At 39.6% G+C, this 21,584-nt stretch overlaps 2 protein-coding genes across 2 annotated transcripts in view; both read left to right on the forward strand.

Annotated features, from left to right (window-relative positions):
• FXN (frataxin) overlaps positions 1-8,564 on the forward strand; it is an 11,350-nt gene extending 2,786 nt beyond the window's left edge. Inside the window, exons 2-5 of the mRNA XM_050329814.1 lie at positions 186-268; positions 1,411-1,531; positions 4,863-4,960; positions 7,926-8,564. Of these exons, the coding sequence (XP_050185771.1) occupies positions 186-268; positions 1,411-1,531; positions 4,863-4,960; positions 7,926-8,079 (456 nt within the window). The 3' untranslated portion in view covers positions 8,080-8,564. The remainder of the gene's footprint in view (positions 1-185; positions 269-1,410; positions 1,532-4,862; positions 4,961-7,925) is intronic.
• Positions 8,565-13,795: 5,231 nt separating this feature from the next.
• The window catches only part of TJP2 (tight junction protein 2), a 61,511-nt gene continuing 53,722 nt past the window's right edge, over positions 13,796-21,584 (forward strand). Inside the window, exon 1 of the mRNA XM_050329712.1 lies at positions 13,796-14,064. The gene's annotated coding sequence lies outside the window, so the exon portion shown is untranslated. The remainder of the gene's footprint in view (positions 14,065-21,584) is intronic.

Raw genomic sequence — 21,584 nt, forward strand, 5'->3', positions numbered from 1 at the left:
TGGTCACCCAAGGACTAAAGCTGCATAATTCTTTCCATATTAGCTCTATGATATAGAATATGAACATTTTATTTGAGGATGGAAAAGACTTCAAGGATCTATTTAATTTATGTGATAAGTACATAGTTTGTAATTCTTCATGTTTTAACTTCTAATTGGATTTTACTTTTGCTTGCTTTCAACAGCAATTACAGTATTCTTCAGATGTGAAGAGCAGGACTGTTCAGTTCATGAATTTGAGAAATGCAGGAACTCTGAATGACTCAAGGTAAAATTTATTTTGAAATACTCATATGAAAATGTCAGTTATGTATTTTAAAATTACTTATATACATGTTAAGACTACCAGACTAATGCTGATGTGATTTAAAGGACAACTGCAGTTTTATCTAAAAGCATTTTGTGTGAATTTGAGAGGTCACTTAGGAAATAATTCATGTACCTAAACATAGGTGTCTAGCACAGTTTCATGTATGTCAGGGGATATGAAATTTCTTCTGATGCTGAGAGAGTGTGACACAGCGTCTGTCAGAGGCTTCTCCCCTTCTGATGCCGCAGCTGGGGACACAGTGAAGGATTATGTGAGTGTCTGAAATGGCTCTTGCCATTAAGTGCCTGAACTGCATCTTGAACCAGTAGATGAAAACTGCCTCATCCTAAGGCTTTCTGTTCTCCGAGCCCAAAGGTGTTTTTGTGGTGCCTCTCATGTAAGTGGCATAGAATGTGTTTCAGTAACTGGCTCACAAGACCCTTTTTTAAAAAAAAGATATTCTGTATTATCAACTGATACATATTAGATACTCAGTCCATATACCTGTTGTATTGGCATACCCACTAGCAAGAGCTGAGATTATTTTACCAGATTGTCTGTTGTTAGAGATATCCACCTACACAGTCATTTAAAAGTTGACACTAATACAAATGGAAAAACTTACATGATTTAATTACACTTGGTTAATTAAACTGATCTAGACTTTGTTCCACTAAAGAGGATGACAGAAGCAGTTTCACAGGTGCTGTAAACCTTACGTAATGGCTACAGGGATGTTTTGACACTCCCTGGAGAAGACTTAAATTGTATGTATTAGTTTATAAAGCACACTTTAAATAGCATCTAATTACCAGGCTGCGTTGATAATTCCAGTTCAGAAGGCAAATGCTGTACGTAAACATGACATGTGATATCGATGTTTATTAACTGCTTATAGGTTCAACAAGTTTTCTAGAGCCAAATGACATATTTCTAAGCAGGAGATGGTTTTGTCTCTATTGGTACAGTTCAAAACTAAATAATCTGTGCACAAAGTCCATGTTTCATCCAAAGTCATGGTCTTGGTATGTTTTTATTAAAGGGAAAATGGTGTCTTCCATGCTTTTCCTTCTAATTATGGGCTTCTATGTGATTTGTAGCTCTTTAGATGAGACCACTTACGAAAAACTGGCTGAAGAAACATTGGACTCCCTAGCAGATTTCTTTGAGGACCTGACAGATAAGCCTTTTACCCCAGAAGATTATGATGTCTCTTTAGGGGTATGTTTTAAACATTATATTGCCACTGTAATTGTTGTAAATTGTGGCCTTTTGTTTGTTTGGTTTTTTTATAAGGAGAATTTTAGATTAGTCATCTTAGTGCTGACACCTGAAATACAATTAGTTTTTACAGCTCTTTATACTGACTGGGGCAAGAATTCTGGTGAAAAGCAACACATACTGTTGTATGATTTGAGGATTTAAAATATTTCATATATAGATAAAGGCATAATATGGAATAATAAATGAACACAGGAGGAGGTGGAAACTGGTTTCTAATTTATCCGTAGTCTATAAATTTTTCTAAACAGGCATAGACATCTGACACAGCAATCAGCTCCCTTCTAGCAAATATTAGGACAAGCCTACATGGCATAGTACATTTGCATAATGTGTAACTGTTAGAGCAGTTTCTTTGTTTGCTCTGAATACTGAGAAGCAGCATTTATGTTGACCAAATAGAATATGTTTGTCCTGGCTTTACTGATGACAGCCTGTGGTGGAGAGAAGCAACAAGATAATCCAGTGTTGGAGTAAGTGGTTGCAGAAGAGAGACCAGAGCATACATGGGGAGAAGGCTTCTGTCACAGGACATGTGGGGTGGCTGCTGTCCTGATAACTGGAGCCTTCAGTGAGTCAGCCACCCAAATTCTTTTACAGGAATGATGGACTCAGATTAGAAGTGTCCATTTTATTTGTATAGGGAATTTTTTAGTTTTTATTTAAGTTCAGTTCCGGAAGTGTTTTGTGTTTGTGTGTTACAGCCCTCAACATGACCTGGAGAAGTCACTACACTGCTGTCTGTAACACACTACATTTTTTGAGGTCACATAACTAGTGCTCCTTCTTTATGTCTTACCACAAGGAGATGGCTTTCTACTGGCCCTATCAGTTAAAGTTTTATGCTTAAGGTTGTTGAAGCAGATGGTTTGGATTGCACTATGCAAAATAGGAAACCAAAACTGGAATTTTGGACTTGCTCCTTTGTAACTTTGTCATCGTAATGTTCTTTTTTGATTTTGATAACTAGGATATAAAATAACACGTTGTCAGTAGCATTCTGTTTAGCAAATACTGTTTGTTGCTTTAAGTATGTAGCTAATGTTACAGCTAATTGCTTTTCTGGTAAAAAAAGCGTTGTTTAAGCTTTACTCTTCAGTATATTTTAGGTTATCAGCACCTATTAGCATAATGTAAAGAGCTTAGGACAAAAATTAGCAAAAAGAAAACTTTACCCCTTTAATAGACACTTTATTACATGAAGGTGATGAGTCATTTTATGTAATAATTTTTTTCTCCATCCACTGTGTCGTGGATTTTTTTTGACATTGACTCATTGTGAGGCTCAAAAGGTAATATTTTTGCATGGTAATTTTTACCAGTGGTCCTTTGTTGTATAGACTGGATGATGACAATCAGTAGTGTGTTGTTGTTTCTGTTAAGAGCAGGAGTTTAAGTGGTCCCAGTTTGTAATTCCAAACAAACAAGACTATTGCTACAGGAAGCCACAAGGTGGCAAACGTGATAAAGGTCTGTTGTGCCTGTCCGTTATGGTGAACTTGATTTCTTTGCGTCTAGGGGAAAAAAATTTCGAAGAATATTCTTGTTACCAGGAACTAGCAAACATTCATCCAGTAATACAAAACACATAGAGCAATATTTCTTAACATATGGTAAAATTATCTTGCAATTTAAGTTCTTAAAAACTCAAATTGTATTTTCTAGTGTTTCAGAAGTATTGCAAGGTGTATGGGAAATGTTTTCAACACAGCAGTAGAAGTTAACCTTTGTTTACTTTGCAACAATAGAGCAACAGTACTCTCTAACAGCTGACACACAATGTAGTCAATATATAAATTTTTGTTAACTGTTTGGAAACCTATTTACTATAGTGTTTCTGTAGCATAAAAGATAATATCATGCTGAATACTTAATATGGCACTAAAGAACACATAGAAGAATAGTGAAACCTGTATATTGCTACTCAGGCTTAATCCCCTATCCTGGTCTTATTGTGCTGTATCTCTACAACTCTGAGACCACTGAGATGTGGAAAAGTTTAAATACAGCCAGAGGAGTAGCTTGTTCGTGTCCTTCTCTGCAGTATACCAATATCCAACAAATAAACTGGAAGGACAACCTGATGACAGTATTAAGCAGGAGAGCCTTTTATTTTTATTGTGCTGATCACAGCCATAGATCGCTTAACAAGCACAGAAGCAGCATGGAACCTGATGTTCTCAGATCCAGAGAGTATTGTTTCCTGGCTGGCGATCCTTGAGATGTTAGAAACCAGTAACACTGAGTTACTTTGTGGGAGAAGGAAGCTTTGAGCTGCTGCCTGTGCTACAGAGTAGTGGGCAGTAGATACTCTTACATGAAAATATTTTTTTCCCCCATAGTAAGTACTTATACATAGCAGATAGCCCTAGCAGTGACTGTAGCTCTTGCAGTATCTTCTGACTAGACCATGAAAAGTATGATTCCCTTAAAGAAGCTTTATCGTGCTACAGGGCCTGAAGTACTTGAGACAAATTAAATATGACTAAGCTATTATCTGAATCATCACACTCCATTCTGTAGAAGTGTTTCCCTTTTTAATTAGCATAATTCAGATCATCTGTAAATTAACTCTAGTCCAAGTAGTGTTGTTTTTTACTTTTAAAGTTGGAACAGAAAATATTTTTCTCAGTTAGGAGAAATGTGAATCATGTTGACAGTAAGAAATGTGAGCAAGGAGGAGAAAAGAAATGCTCACTAGGATAATGGTCTAAAGGTGGCATAACTAAAACAAAACCAGAAGACCTCATGGAGTTTAGAACTGGAACATTTTTGAGGTATGAATCAGAATTCCTGAGAAAAAATTGTGATTATTCCCTGGGAAACTGTTACAGTTACTTAAGAAAAGTAAGATAAAATTACGTGGCTCAGAAGTCCTGCAATGACACATAAAGCTTCCTGACTTGTAACCACACCAATTCTGCATTATTCATTAATAGAAAAAAGTTGTTATTGGATGATGTTTTAATTGTTGCAAAACAAACTAGTGGTCCTTTCAAGATGCCAAGTCAAAGCCCGGGAGTGTTATTTAAGTAATGCCATTGTGAATGGTACAAATGCACTAAAATCAAACTCAAAGATATGCAGGTTGTGCTAGTTATTAAGACAAGTTTTGAATACATAATGATCATTCTTTCAAGCTATTACTGTTTGGGAAATAGTTGAGAATGTGATACAGATATGTTAAATTTCTGCCACTACAGATGAAGTTATTGTTCTCAAATTAACAGAATGCAAATGTTTAATTTCTCACTTTTCTTTGTCTTTTAAGAGTGGAGTACTAACAGTTAAATTAGGTGGTGACATGGGAACGTATGTAATTAATAAGCAAACACCAAACCGTCAGATTTGGCTGTCCTCACCCACTAGGTAAGTTATGTGCTAGTTATGAGTGTAATGTCTGCAGAATGGGTGGAAACGTACTTCCTCTGTTTTATAGCGTGGCATGGATCATGTCATATCCTTTTCATGAGTAACCCTTTAGCTCTGTATATTCTCAAAACATGATATAATCTAGGTGTTCAATAGTGATTTGCTATAGAGGTCTGGGGTGCACTGCAGTACTCTGACATACCTAAATTAATACAGGAAATGTGTAATACAGAATTTTCATAGACTGTTCCAGTCCTGAACCACTGTCTACAGGAATATAGCCTACTTATAGAAAAAATACACAGCAATGATTAAAAAAAACCGAACAAACAAAGCTTCTGTTGGAAAAAGGCTGATGATGATGTTATGATCTAAACCTCTCTTTGTATTTAAAAAGGGTGGCTCCTTCCCTTTTAAGCTTGAGGGATTTCCTGCTTTATATGTTTGTGCTCACACTGTTTGTTTTTGTCAAGCATCTGCACTTCAAGGGAGCCTTAGCTAGCTGTTTCCTCTGCCTTCTATAGTGCTGTGCTTTGATCTGTTCCAGGTTTTCTGATTGGTTTCAGCATGGAGGGCAACCAGATAAGGGAGAAAATGTTGTAGCTGTGTCCCCCCACCAAGTTTTTATTCTTTGCCACTATCCCTGGAAAAGAACTGAGGGAGTTGGTGTTGCTGGTGAAGGAAGTCGTTTATAAGACTTTTGTGTCACTAACATGAAGGTTTCAGTATTTATGAAAACTGAAATTCAGATAATTTCTGTCTGTTTGGAGCCAGCTCTAGCTGAGCTAAGACTTATGTGCTCCATACTTATGGAGTATGAAGTTTGTGAAAAAATGTTAAATTTTTCCCTTTTTTTGTTTGTTGGGTTTTTTGGGGAGTTTTCATTGTGTTTGTATGGCTTTGTTTGTTTTGGTTGCTCCAGAAGTGAATGAAAATACACAAGAGACCTACTTGAAAAGTATCTAATGGTATTTTTCACCATGATGAAAAATTATTCATCTACAAATATTAAATTTTGTACTCCATTACCTGACATTATGGTAAACAGTGGTATTTCCTGAAATATGATGCTATATGTTCACTTACTTCCTAACTTCTGAAGTGCAACTCCAGCAAATATTATATGATCTGGACTGACATCTTCCTAGCTGCAATATGCTGGGAAGTGAAAGAAGCAAATGTTGCTGTCAGTAATCACTTGCTTGGAAGGTTTTGGGGCATTTGTACAGTACAGTAAATGTTGATCTTGAGTCTTTAAGAACCTATCCCAAGGGAGACAAATTCTTAAGTTGTGTAAGAGATGTTTTCTTGGAAATTTTTAACCTTCTGCTTGGTATTGCGCATCTATACATCAAAGTGAAAACTTTACTTACTTGACAATTACAAATAATGGCCATGAGGGGATATGTGCAACCTGCCAGCAGTGCGATTGCAGTAATTTCATGTAGCTCCTTTGGCTGAAAAGACTTTTCAAACTTATCTTTCAAACTTAAGTATCACCTTAATGTGATATTTTAATTCTTCTCTCTTACTGTTTAAAAGCATATTCAGACTTACATAAGAAATACATTTAGTCTGTATTTAACTTAGTAGGCACTTTACAGGATTCACAGGATCTTTGCTTAAATTCTTAATTTTAAATTTAAAAGTCACATTTCTACAGCATTTTGGAGGTTCAGAGAACTATGGAGAGGTTTCATATGCTAACAGTATCACTGATATTTACTGCATAACATTTAAAAACGGTTCAGATAATGTACATATTTCTTTGTTATTGATTAAATGGTCTGTCTTAGCCTGAGTTTCATGGATGACAGGATCCCATTCTGTCATTCTCTAGGTGCAGGACAGTATAAACATGTGCTTGTACCACAAAGGCTAAGAAATGAGAAATACATGGCAAAGTAACTGGAGCACATAATCTTGATTCCAAATAGTTACCAGTTCTGATGCAGCCAGGGAGATTTCAGTGAAAGTGATTTCAATTTGTGCTTGTGCTTATGAACTTCTCATACTTTGATTAGTAGTTGGAAAGTTCTTCATTCAACTCTTGTGAGTGATTCAGGATACTAAGGTTCAGATTAGTATTTGTGTTTGTAGAGAACCTGCAGATTGTTTTCGTATAGATATATATATATGGGATAGTCTGTTTTCTGCCAGACCTTGTATGTTGATTATCTGAGTTCCAGGACATTTTACTGTATAAGATGAAGGGTTTATCTCAGATGAACCTTTCATTCGTATTTTCTTGGTTTAGTTGATTTAACAGCAGTGAGTACCTTTCAGTCGTTCTCCTATTTCACATGTGGAGAACTGGGGGGATAGAAAGGTCTCGAATGGAATGCAGCTGTTCAAGTTTCTCTACTGATACTTAATGTAGGCCTTAAAAAATCAAGCCAGCAACAATAGGATACAATGGAAGAAAACAGCATTTTAGGTACAAGTCTCCCACATGGCAGTATATTTGCTTTCAGCTGATAAATTATTTTGTTGCATCTAAAAAGAAAATGAAAATGGTGATCTCTGTTCTGCTGTACTTAGAATATCTGCATGTGTCTGGAGCAGAAACTAATCAATGGCATTAATTTAGCATTATAATATCCTTTGTGATATTTGTGTGCAAGAAAATCATATGAATGAGGAAAGAAGGGGTTAAAGGAAGAAATTGTGGAGAAATTAGTGCCAAAAGCAAGAAGGGAAAGAGCTCATCTCCTCTGGGAGTGACTGATGTATCTTGTCACCTTTCGGATATATCTGTTTCATGGCTCAGTAGTTCCTGACATACCTGGCCTTTTCTGCTTCACTTCCCCAAACTGTCCACCAGTCATTCCCAATACTGTCTGTTCCTTTTCCTGGGCACTCTCTGGCATACATTGTAAATACAGGCTTCCAGCAGGTCTTCTTGAATAATCTGTATTTACACAGGGTGTGATGTTTTTGTTTGTTTGTTTGTTTTTTCTAGTGGGCCAAAGCGCTATGACTGGACTGGACGGAATTGGGTGTATTCTCATGACAGAGTATCCCTTCATGAACTACTATCAAAAGAATTTTCAACAGCATTAAAAACTAAATTGGATTTATCCTGCTTAATATATTCTGGGAAAGAAGATACTTGATGACATTCTACCTCATGGAATTTTAAAGACTTTAACCTCAACCAAAGCCCTTTCTTGGTTTCTGAATCACCTGAGCTTAATTTTGTTGGGCTTTTTGGCATCAAAATTTTGTGCAACAAAAATGAAAATAATATATTTTTCCTCTAGTGTTCACTCTTTTGGTTTCTGTGTTGCTTTTTGAATCTGTGTCCACGTAGTGCAGGTGGTTAAGGTCACCCTTCCTTGTCACTTGATTCCTTGCTTGCTTTCTGCAGAAGTAAGTCATGAATTCTTGCTGCCTGTAGTCTTCTTTGGATATACGGACTGACCCACCTGGTGACTTCCAACCAGCGCACAAACACTAAGCTTCTTTTGGTGAGACATTCAGCAAAACCAAGAAATGCCTGTAAGTTGTATTGGCGTAAGTTGTGGTACTGTGAATGCATTGCATTAAAACGTGGCTATGTCAAGTAACACATCACAGTAAAGTTGAACATGTCATAATACATGTACTGACATTTTTTTCTCTTAATATTGCAAAACTTGCTATTTTCTCCAAATTCTAAATTCTACTTTGTTTCATATTAGGATTTTTTTTGTTTTGAGCTAACCTTTAAATTACTTAGAGGTCCATGTGGCTGTAAGCATCTTATGGAACTGGAAAGGCTAGTCTGTGATATTTAAGCTGGGCAGCAATATATCTGCAAATGTTTCATTCTGTTACTCTGCATTTCTGTTTCTCTACCTTTTTGTTCTTCAAAGAGCAAAAATACATACTAGTTTTTTTTATTTAAGATCATGGTAGCAAAAATTTTGAGCTAATTTTGTTCTGCTGCATTTCTTTAGTAAGTGGTCTTAGGTTATCTTTCTATCACCATGATACAAGGCTTCCTTTGGCACTGTGCTGAGGCAGAAACTTCTTAGAATGGTACTTAGGCTGATAAAGCTGTCTTCATCAGGCTGTTAAAATGTGAAGGAAATAATTCATATACTCCAGATCTTAAAACAAAAACATTCAAAAGAAATCATAAACTGCAAGAACAGTTCAACATTTGCACTATTATATTATTACCATTATGTGTTTTAATTGCCTGTAAAATGGAAAGGACAAAGTGTTGACTAATGCACAAGGAAACAATTGCACCATATTCTTGTAAATTGTATGAGAAGATGTTCAGTACAAACTATTTTCTTTTGGTTCCTCTGATGCTGTGCTTAGTTTGGAATGATTCTCTGGCTAGCTTTGACAGGTAGGATTGATTTTGTCACTGAAAATAGCTATAAAGTATTGTCGCCCAGTATTTGCCTTTAGAGTATAAACATTGTTTCCTGCTATTACTCACCACTAAATAGAGTACAATTTCACTGGAAGCAGTTCTTGGTTAATTGTGCATGCTGTTTGCATGTTTTTCAAAATAAATTTCAGCTCTACTGGATGAGGTAAATACAATGACTCCCAGCTCTAAAGAGTAGAAGAGTAAAAGATGTTCTTTAAAAAAAAAAAAAAAAAGGGAAGGTAGAAACAGAAGATTTTTTGCAGTTCTGAATTTAGAATATGGAAAATATGGAAATATGAGGAGTTTGATGTATTTACTTTTATAGTACTTAGCTAAATCTCCTGTTAGTTCAGATAGCCATTTAAACACATATGTGTAGATGTTAATGAGTTGATATTTGAATTGAGGATACCTCCTCCTGGTTATTCCTTTGCCTGCTCACATTTAATTAGCTCGTGTAATTATTTTTTCCAATTGACTTTTCCAAAAATTATTTTCTTAAGTAATTTGCATGCAACATCATCACCAACACACCTCTGATTTATATTTGGAGGTTCATTCTCCATTTCCTTACATCTTTTGCAAACGTTTTTACCGAAATAAAGTTGCATGTAGAATCCTTAATTCATTATGTAAAGGTGTAATTTGAGGATATAACGATAAGGCTAAAGACCACAGACATGCATATTGTTTTGAATTCCTTCTTAGAACAGTGGAAAGGTTCTGTGCAAATTTGGCCAGTCAGGGTGGATTCTGTAGGAGCGCTTCAGGTTTCATAGTTGACATGCCTTGCCCTTCATCTATAATGCTACTGCTATTTATGCAAATAATTTCCTGGTGTTAGGTATCTGGGTAACAAATGGATTTAATCTTAACTGGTGAAGATAAATAGCGTCAGCGAGTTAGAATGAGTTTTATCTCGGTGTACAAAATGAATCATAGGACGTGACTCACTTTTTGCTTTAATACTCGCATCAAATTGTAAGTAAGGACAAGGACTCCCATGAACTGTCACACTTGGACATCGGAGGCACAGAATGATCTCTGATCCTAATGTCAGACCTTGCCTATTGCCTCAAGACAAATAATGCTTCCATAGTATTTTTTACGTCTGTAACTTACTAGAATAAGAAAATTGTTGTATGGTTCCCCACCTGACATCATGTCAATAGTTTCTTGTCTCACCTTTCCCAAAAGAAGTAGCTGAAGGAAAATCTTTTCATACAGACTATGGACAGACAGTATCAATAGGAACCATTGTGTTATGGGCATTACTTTTTCCCACAGGATAGTTGCTCCATCATCAGTCAAGAGCATACAGACTGCTCTGGAAAGATGAGTGTTGGCATCTGTAGCTTTACTGGATGCACAAGCTTAGCACAGAAACTATGGTGTGTTGTGGTTCTCGTAGCTAGATGAGAGTTTCCAGCAAGAGCTAATCTGATTATTGGTTTTTTTTGCTTTTGGCGTAGTGTCTGCAAGACCTAGCATGTCCAGACTTGCTAAAATTCATTGCTTCCTCTGTGCCGAGGAATTCTTCGGAAGTCTCAATTCATTCATGTAGCAAGGTTACAGCAATTGGTTGAGAAATTACACATTTGATTGCCAGGAGTTGATGTGCCTAAATGTTTGTCTGGTGTTTGTCAATTCCTTTCCACTTCCGGTAGCTTGTAAGAAAATGTTGCCTCTTCCCTGGAAGACTGTTATTTGTGATAAAATCATTCCCTCTTATTTCCTTAAAATTCCCAATGTCTTTTGGCAGTCTCAAAAAATGGGAAAAAGACCTATACTGAAGAGGAGGTAGCAGAATAAGAGAAAGGGGGGTTTCAGGGAGATTTGTGTTTGATTACTTTTATCTTCTCGTTAATGGTTGAACTCTGTGATTGTGCTAACCAGTTCTGTAATGTGTGGGAGTCCTGGGAAGGAAGGTGGAGGCTTGTCAAAATACCTGGAAGAGCATTCAAAATAGAAAAGGAAGCATGGGAGGGGCAGAAGCAAAGGCTATCAGGAAGAGATTAACTTTGCCCAACGGCTGATGTCATTGGCAGGGCAAGGAGAGACTAGGGGCAAGCTGCTTCACGTCCTGGCCCCTTAGGGAATGGTGTTTTAAATTTACTCCACACCACTATTTATAATTGTAACCAATCAAACATTCCAGTCTATTTTTGCTATTGACTTGCTTTTTGTTGGGTTTTTTGTTGTTTGTGTTATGGTTTTGGTTTTTTTTAATTCCTCCTTAAAGATGAGAAAAAATTGTTTGGAGTTACATCCATCTCTATCCCATATTGTATGTAAATTGTACTGTTGGCAGTCATAGAACAAAGACAAGATTCATGACCTCTACTGAGGGAGGTGGTCAATGGAGACTGCTTTGCTGGGGGGTGGAATAAACAGAGCTATGAACAATTAGAATTTTTTACACAGTTATTAATTATAAACTTTTTTTTGTGTTCAGGTTAAGGAAAGACAGACAAGTTTAGGAAAGGAAACAATAGAGTTTAAAACAAACCATATAATGTTGCTGCACTCTCCAGTTTGCTGAGTTGATTTATAAATTGTTTGTGTCATGGTAATTATGTGAAGTGACCAGTAATTACAACGAGTAATTTTGTAAGCATTGTTACTTTCCAGAGGTAGGCTCTTCTGCTAGCCATGAGTGTTCTCTACTGTTCTACTAAAAAAAAAAAAAAATCAGTAATACATTAAATGTGTCAATAATCTTACTCCTAACAAGCATTTTAGAACCATTAACCAAACATCCGCTGTTACGAAAGTAGCTTCAGAAAAAGGAAGGCATTTGGAGAACTAACAGATGAAGTTTTTAAACATTCATTAAGGAAACAAGACACCCAGCACAGTGTAAACCAAGTGATCTGACACATACCTGGAAGTAAGACTAAATTTCCACTCCTTGTGCCTAGATTCTGACTGAATGCAATATTGTATTACGTACTCATCTCTAAGCCTATCGCTGACTGAAAACATCAAGTTAATGAATTAGCCCTGAATTAGTCGTCTTCTGGCCCCTCTCCCCCCTAGGTGATTTTCACTGTTTCAGGCTTTTAGTCTGAGAGAGTCGAAGACTGCAGTATGCACATACATGTTAATTATTAACTATATCTGCAAGCAGGCTTTTTTCATACAATGTCTGAATGCAGTTTCACAGTTGCTGTCAATAAAACAGGCTCTTTCAGTGACTCCTTCCAAAGTCCAGAAACTGCATGAAGAATACTGTTTGCTTTCTTTATCTAACTTTCTGTATGAGGTAAACTGCATTAACTACACCTATTAGGAAGAAATTTATCTGAATTAGAAATGCTATGGGAATCCAGAATATTTAGCATCTGTTGAAAAATCATCTGCCCTTTCTCACCCACAACTAACAACAAACCAGAAAACTTGTAAGTAGGTTCTGTTTCACAGGCCTGATGCCGGGGATTGCACTGTTTAATTTTAGAGGGGTTTGCAAGGGGGTTAACTGTCTGCCAGATAAGAGAGCAGATAAGGAATTCCTGGCGACTTTAGTGCTTTACAATGCAGAAGAAATACGACTCCAAAGAATCCTGCCAGGGCTGTTTGGTCTTGCCTTTTTCATCTCAGCTGCAGGACAGCAGTGATGCTGGAAAGCTGATACCTGTGGAATGCCAGCCTGAAGTGCAGTTCCCTTCTGGTATGTTATGATTTCGGGAACATATTGGTAGAACTTCTGTAGTGACACGAGGTGTTCCGGCCTGGAAATGGAGCTGCTCTGCCTTCTGCTAGGCTTGGGTGTTTCAGCTGAAAGTGATGATGTGAACAGAGAGCTCTCTCGAATACACCATTTAAGCGACTGCAGCTCTTCTCTGATTAAGGGCAGGGAGAAGCAGAGTGAGAGGCAGTGTGGAACACTGCGCCGTGGCATTAAAGGCTGTCTCAGAGGTCTTCCCGTTAGAAAGGTTCAGATGGGCAGTGATCCCAAGTTCCAAACAAAACACTGATGTAAACGGAAAACACACCCAGGCTCTAGGCTGGGTGACAGTGCACCTCACCGGCGGCAGCGGCGACGGGCTCGGCCGGGCCCGCCCGCAGGTTGGCTCTGTGCCCCGGGCCCGTCCGAGGGGCTCTTCGGGCAGAGCCGGACACCAAAGCCGGGGGGCACGGCCAGGGTCCCCTCCGGAGAGACGTGACGGGCAGGGAAAAGCCGGGGGGCGGGGCAGGCTGGCCGCGGTGACTCAGCGGCGCGGAGCACCGGGCTGCGACCGGTATTTCCTGTTCCCCCGCCGCCGCCGCGGGTGTCGGGGCGTGCGGGCGTGGGCCGCGGACAGCCGGGCGAAGGTTCCCCGGCACTGGGTGGCGGCGGCCGCAGGTGGGGCCCCGCCCAAGGAGCGGGTGCGCTTCCCGCCCCGTCCGGCTGCCCCTGCTCCTCCCCTGCCGTGCCTCGCTGTCCCCATCCCTGCCCTCCCGTCCCCACCTGGGAGCGAGCCCGGCACCTGCGGCGGGAGCCCGCCCCGGCGTGGCCGCGCCGCCCGCGCCCCGCAGGAAATCGCTCGACTCGGCGGGAGCGGCCACAGCGGCCCCGGCCCCGGCCCCATACCCACACCCGGCTCCGGCCCCGCACTCGGCCTTGGCGCCCCCGTCGCTGCCCGCTCCGGAGCGGCGGAGCAGGGCGGAGGGCAGGGTGAGCCGCGGTCCCAGCGCCGGGTCGCCTCTGGGACCTCTGCTCCCGCTGCCGGACGCCCTCCGCGAGCAGGTGAGTATCCCCGCGGGATATCCCCGTCCCGGTCCCGTGCACCGCCCCGCTCCCCTCCGCCCAGGCAGGTGCGGTGCCCCTCGGCTACCCTTGCCCCCGCCGCCGCTGCTTCCGCTCCCCGCCCCGGCGGCCGCGCTGCGGGCACGGGCCGTGCGGCTTCTCCCTCTCGCTTCTTTGTGTGCTTTGGCTTGTATCTCCCCCTCGCCTGAACTCCTCGGGCGTGCTTTGATGCCTTTTTCCGCGGGAGCTGAGGCGGGGGCTGCCCCCACCACCCCGAGGGGGCTCTCCCGGTCCGGCGCCGCTCCCGCCGCGCACCTGGGCGGCGCGAACAGCCGGGCTTGGGCCGGGGATCGGCTTTTCCCTAACGGGATTAAGCGGCTCTCGGTGACTTTTTCCGTGTTAAGTACTTTCCGGGAGAGTGCGATACTACGTGGAAAGTGGGAGAGATGTCACCGGCGAGTCGGGGTGTTTGTTTACTCGGGTTTTTCCCCCGGGGATAGGAGGGGGAGGCGGATCCCCCGGCCAGCGCACGCCCCCGCTGTCGGGGGCTTGGGCTGCCTTTGTTGCACAGAGAATTCCTGAAATCTTTTAAGTTGGCACATCCCGAGTGGATTCCAGCCGTGCCTTGGGCTTTGGCTAACTGGGTCAGGGGAAGTTTCAAGTTAGCAGAGAACTGCGAAACAAAGGAACAGGCAGTTCCAGGAGCCAAATGCTTGACTGCTCTGTTAAAGTGCCTTGGCATCGGCCGTGTTTGCAGTGCTGGAGCCCAGGTACATTAGATTTGCATGCTGGAGTGCCAAGGTCGATCTACCACTGGCATGCGCTTGCCCTTACTTACTCAGCCCTTACTTTCCCCCTACTTGGAACCTGTTTCCTCTGCATATTTTTTCCATCATGAGAAAGTACATGCTGTCTGAACATACTTGTGTAAAAGTCGTATAACAAATCAGAAAACTTTGTTACCTCCGATATTGTTGGTAGAATTTAGACAGAATCTCTGAATTATCTGCTCCATAGCTTCGATTTATAAAGTGGTGTCATATCCCACAGCTAGGATGATACTCTAAAGCTCTTGGCCCTGCAGCTATGCTCCAGCAGAGTCTGCAAAGGTCTGTTTTGTTTTGACCTTTGCATGTAATTATCAAGGTTACATTGTTTGCAACAAAATTACTTACCTTTTCTTTTGTTCAGCAAAGTTTTAGTTTAAAGGTTTAGAACTGTGATTCAGCTATAGTTCAGAGAAAATAAAAAAGAAACCATCGTGTGCTATGATTGATAAAACTGCTTCTTTCATTTATGAAGCATTCATGGTCTAAGGATCTACCTGTAAGCTCTTCCAAACAGTGATCCTTGTCAGGATCCGTGAGGTCCTGACATAGCAAGAATCAGGTACTGGAAGGCATAGGAAGTTTCCTTGTGTGAATTAATACTCATTGATAGATTATTAGGCTGCTTGAAGAGACTTTTAAATGTTTTGCATGTAGTAGGAATGTGTGTGCCAATTAGACACGGTCAGTAGGATTTATACATAGTATAACGTTATTATGAGGGTTATGATGGCTCTCATCAGGCTTCTGAGGAAGCTTTCTGCATGTATTTGACTTTTAGGTGAGTTTACTGTTATAATTGCTACTGGACTCTTTGTTACATGCAAACATCATCTTAAGCCCTAAACGTTGTATTTAAGTAGTGGTAGCGACTCCTTTTCCCTTTGCAAAGGGATATCACTGTGGACTGGAGAAACTGTCTAATTGTGTTCTGCTATTGCCCTGTATGAGTCAGTAACTGCTGAGGTGCTCAGTGGCACTACACTGGGGTTTTGTGAGACTAAAGTTGAGCATTAGGAATTATGCAGTGGGGTTAGGGTGATCCCAATGCTTTTCATGAACTATAATCTCAACAGAGCTCTTCAGAACGATGCATCAAAGTAATTAAATGTCTGATACTTTTTTGATTGCTTAATCCCCCTTTTCCTGGTTCAGTGTCTTCTAAGGACAACCAGGAAATCTTTCTTAGTGATTAAAACAATGTTTAGGCAGTAGCATGGTTCACAAAATGGGATGTGTCATACCTTTTTAAAGCCTAGATGCTTAAAAGCATCAGAAAGTTCCTGGATCATAGTAATCCTCAACTAGGGAATAGCCTAATATTTCTGGACTAATTCAGAGCTGCATTTAATTTAGAGCAAATATAAGTGATAGTGTTTGTGTGTGTGTTTTAACAGTTACCAACCTGTCTGTCAACAGAACTTCTTTGTAGGGTAGAGGAAGTCTCTTGTTACAAGACTGTTCCCTTTTAATTGTTGAAATAGCAGTATATATGTGCTCGAGGACAGTGTAACTTTTGTTATACCATGGCTGTGTCAGTTTCGTCCTATTGTAGTAATCCTGGAACTGGTCATTCTAATGAATGGGGAAACAAAGCACTGACATGTTTGAACAGCTACAAACTGTTGAAGTTTGAGATTTTTAAGTCAGGTTTATTTTCAAACAGGTATGAAAATACTCATTGCTGGGAAAAAAATGAATTTATTAAAGCTGGTGATTGATCTTGGACATCAGTTGCATAAAACCTGTGGATCTTGATCGCAAATTTCTGTGAACTTTGGAAGGCTTTTCAAAAATGACACAATCTATTTGTAAAACAAATATTTGTGGCAATAAGTACATAGGGAATAATTTTGTCTTCTGATATATGGGTCTCACCATATGAATAATGTTTGCAAATGGTGTGTTACCTACAAAGATTGAAGCATCTATGTGGGTATGACCAGTTTTGCATGGCCACGCTGGCATACACGCACCAGTTCATGTCATCTTTCAGAGTCGAAGGTTCTGTTTCAGTAGTCCTGTGACCAAGTGCTCTAAGTTCATTGGGGTTTAAACTTCGGTTTAATTTCTACAGCTTTCTCTCCTAAATGCTTTTGTCAAAATAGAGCCGGGGGCTCTTTTCTCAATTATCTGAACTTACTCTCTTCCTCAGAGAGAGCAGCAGCACTGTGTTGGATCCTTATGTCTGCTCCCTTTAAAAGTGTGATGGTCCCTAGAGACTTTGAAGCCTTCCGTTGCTCTTTATGGTCTTTTACCACTACTAGGGTTATCCTGGTCCCACTTCAGAAAGTAATTTTTTTCCCCGAGTATGTAAATTATGATTTAGAACCTGCTGCAGTTATGGGGGTTGTTTTCTTTTTTTGTTTGGTTGGTTTTGGTTTGGTTTAGTTTTGATTTGTTGTTTGTTTGGATTTTTTACCAGACAAAGCCAGCATTCAGTAATAGAGGGCTGAGGTTATTTTTTGCCTAAATACTACATAATTTAAACAGGTACTGACTGCAGTATAGTAATTAAACAGCTACATGCAGCAGCAAAGTACACTCAGGTAATTTAATAACTTAAACTATTAATGTTTGTGTTGGGTTTGAGTTGTTTTGTTACTGGGGTTTTCTTTCAGAGCTTTTTGAAAGTGCATGTTGCTAGGGAATATTGTAATATTCTCTCTCAAATGAGAATGCAGACTGTGTCAGTTCCTTTCTGTTCAGTATAAGATGGCCCTTGCAGTTGTGAATGTATTTAGGATGTTTATGATCCAAACTTAGTACTAGCAGAGTGAGCTGTGGGAGCTCTGGTCTGATATCTGGTACAGCATCTGCCCTGGTGTGTATTCATCAGCTGCAGGCTTTGTTTTTAGGAAACATGAGCTACCCAAGTCTTCATGAATTTAGGTCAGCATTGTCATTGTGCATCTGAGTGTTGGAACCTCAGATAACCATAGTTGCTAATCTAGGAAGAAAATGAAACTCATTAGTGCTCTCTTTTCACATGAATAACGTAAAAATGACAGACAAAAATACTGCACGATACAATGGTAGGGCAATAAGAAGTGTGCAAGGCAAAATATAAAGCCCTTTTGTTCTGATTTTTTCCAGTGCCTGCTCCCTTTTCAAGCTTTTGTCTCTGCCTTTGTTTAATACCAGCAATCCAGAACTGCTTTTGAGAAATTTCTTTTTATTTCTTAAAGGTGTACAGTTATCTGGAGTGTGGTTTATACACGTTTTCATTGAACTAGGCATGAGTTCAGATATTTTGGACCACTGTGGCTTTTTCCTAAGACTAGCTCAATGATACCTCTCCCAAAAGCATTGTGTGTGTTGTCATCAGTCTCTCACACAAAACTATTTTTGAAACATCAGCGTTGTATTGATAAACTGAGCCTTTCCTCGACAATGTGTAGCTTCATCAAAACCAAAGTTCACATTTTGGTTGAAGCTATTTGTTATTTGCTTTGCCTCATTAGATTTTGGTTGTTTTTTAGACATTAGAGAAAACCCATTTAAAAACTCCTGCAAGTCAGTCCTAAAAACAAGGCTGTCTGTAGTCTGGCTTGCACTCTCTATTGAACATCTGTTTCATCATCTCTGCTTTATAGCGAGTAGATTTGACTACTGGTGTCTCTAGCCTCCTTAGCACAACTCTGTATAAGCTGATTCTGAGAATCTCCAGGAACATATGGACTGCTCAGGGAATGGGCGATCTCTAAGGAGAAGCTAAAACCAACTGCAATCCATGATGCTGTGTGAAAGAAGTTTTCAGGTCCTTCTCTTCTCTTTCCATGAAACTACTCCTGCCCCCAACACTCCCAGTCTGATCTTCAATGCTCCTTTACTTCAAGATTTTTCCAACAGATGAAGCTTTACATGCACACTGGTTGTATTTCAAGCTATTTCTTAGCTATGTGGCCCAAACAAAACAGATGTATGTTCTGGAAGTTTAAAAATTATCTGTCATAGTTGTTCTTGTCAACTGAGCAACAGCATGTAGTAAGAGACCCTTGTTTCTTTGCTCTCTTCATAAGAGAATCCTTTCATCTGTAGCTGTTTCACAGATTTTTGTTGAGAGACAAGAAAGAACAGGATTTCGTTACTTTCCCAAGACGTAAGGTAATTTGTGGCTGTGTTGTGCAGTGGTTGTCTCTTTTGTGGTTGGGTCTGAAGAGACTGAAGATGTGATCATACTTCTGTCATCAGTCTACATGATGTTCTATATCTAATTAAGGGAGTCTCACTGTTTTCACTCTGTTGAGGATTAGAGCAAAAGGAAGCTTTCACTTTGATCTCATAAATGTTTCTTTAGTGGAGAAAAAAGCTCTGTCATTCTTTCCCCATTCCCAGAAATATATTGTAGTTTCCAAGCCATCACTTATGTGTTCCCAGTTAGGAAAACCATTTTCCTTCAAAAAAAAAAAAAACCACCCAAACTTGGTTTCTGTTCTTCCTTGAAAAATACAAAGACAGAAAAGGAGGAGTGGATGATAACTCCCCAACAGGAAACAATGTGTGAATGTATGTTTTAGACCTTTTGTTCGCTCTGCAAAAGCCATCCTTCACTAACAATGCATGTAGTAGCAGCTGTGAATTTCTGTTTCCAAATAAAGTTGAAGGAAGTTGGTAAACTGTGAGTCAGTCTTACTCCCTCTCGATACCTGAAGATTTCATGCACCATTTAACCGAAAGCAGTACTTGGGAGTAACTTGTGCTTATTAGGTGTGCTTGGCTTCTCTGTGTACAAGACCAGTCATGGGGCTCCTTTTCTAGTCAGAATTAATTGCCTTTGCCCAAAGAGACAAAAGATGGACCAGAACTGCAATAAAAGCTTTTTAGACTTTGCACAGGACTAGCTTTGAAAAGTACTTTGGGGAAGTTTTTGTAAGAACTGTTTCTTAGATCTGTAAGGGGAAAGTTTATAGTTTAAAAAGTGTTAAGGGGAGAGGATGGACAGAAAAAAGTACCAAAACTTCATAGGAGAAAGTCTGGTAATACTGAAGTTGCTAACAAACTCAGGTTTGAGGGGAGACTGCTTTTAAACATCTCTGCTTTAAACATTTCTGCTTTTAAGTAAAATAGAATATTGTCATGGACTGCTACAGTCAGAGGGTTCTTAAAAACTGGAATTGTCAAAAACTGCTCACTTCTTGTCTTGTCTTTTCCTTGTCAGTACTGCCCTTACGATAGAGCTGCCAAAGCTATCAGAAATCAGGATGTATGCAGTCTTAATGACGTTTGCTGTGCTTGCAGGGTTCTAGTAGAACTCTCCTTTCCTAAGCTTCTTAATGCTTTGCATACAGATGTTTAAAGTTGTCGTTAAGTGATTTTTTTTTTTTGACCTGGAGAGATAATTCTTTGCTTAATTTAATTCCTGTGGTTTTAATATATTATTTCTCTTAACGCATCACAAAATTTCAGACTACATACTTCTTATCAGCATGCAATTAGTAGGTGAAAACGAATTTTTTAATTCTAATAGTTGTAATGGTACTCCTTGAATCCAAAAGATGCTTGATTTTATTTTGCTCTTCTGAGATCAGCCCCATGGGTTACTATTTAGCAGTGACTTGAGAGACTTCAGTGTGTGCATGTGTTAATATAACCTCCAAATGTGAGTGAATATTAAACACCAAATATGGGTAATGCAGGATTTTAAGTAACGTAGGATCTGGAAATAGTTATACAAATCTTGTTGCTAAGAGCTGAATATTTTACAGTAAAGGAATAAAAATTAGCAGCTTTCATCTTAGCTTCTAAATAAGTAGCATGTAATATGAAGTCACCCCGACAGAAATGCAGGCATGGCTAATAATACTAGAATAACTCAAATGCACAGTTTACAGAGAGAATTGCGGCTCAAGGCTTCAGTCTTCCTGTGACATCTGCTCTTTCTACATTTTTATATTACTGCGTAAGTGCATAATATTTATATGTGTAGGTATATATATATAAATATTCATTTCTTACTATCTAAGAAGCATTACAACAACATTTCCTTAGTTTTGCAATCAAGCACGTCTCTGAATATTGCAATTTGACAGTACTATAGTGTTTCTGATATGTCACTGATACTTCTTTCAACATGTACATCTGTCTCCACCTTTGTAGTTCATACCTGAGGTCTTTGGCACACACAGTTACTTACCTCATTGCTAGAACAATTTTGACATGGGAAGTGGCTTCTGGCATCATAATGTGATTCTCTAGCTTTCTTAATTCTGTACAAGCCACATAAGGAAGAGTTTCTCCATGCCTTTTCTGAGAATATGAGATAAATCCCTCGTGACGCTTCCAATGTACGGAGCTCTTTTGGTGAGAAAAGTTAAGGCAAAAGCTATTTTTGTCTGACACTGTCTAAAATGGTCTCAAGTTTTCTCTACAGATTTCCTTTATTCCCTGGATGGATTTGACAGAGAAGTTACCTAGTGCTCCATTAGCAGTTGAAAGATTATAGACAGCAGAGATTTAGCAAAGGATTAGTCAATTGGAGAGTGTGCATTATCCGACCAGGCTTAGAACTGTGATTGTCTCTTCAATCATTTTCATTAGTGTCTTATTCAAAGATCGAATTACGTAACAATGACGTTTCACGGAATCTGGTACGAGTTTTTCTTTAGTTTCTCTCTCTCTCTTGCAAGCTCTCCAAGCTTGGGAGAGGGGGAAAAGCATTATGTTTATGCTTCAAATTTGCAGCACGTTTTA

This window comes from Myiozetetes cayanensis, unplaced genomic scaffold (genome assembly GCF_022539395.1).
Source record: "Myiozetetes cayanensis isolate MyiCay16 unplaced genomic scaffold, myiCay2020 scf4, whole genome shotgun sequence".
In the NCBI taxonomy this organism is placed as follows: Eukaryota; Metazoa; Chordata; class Aves; order Passeriformes; family Tyrannidae; genus Myiozetetes; species Myiozetetes cayanensis.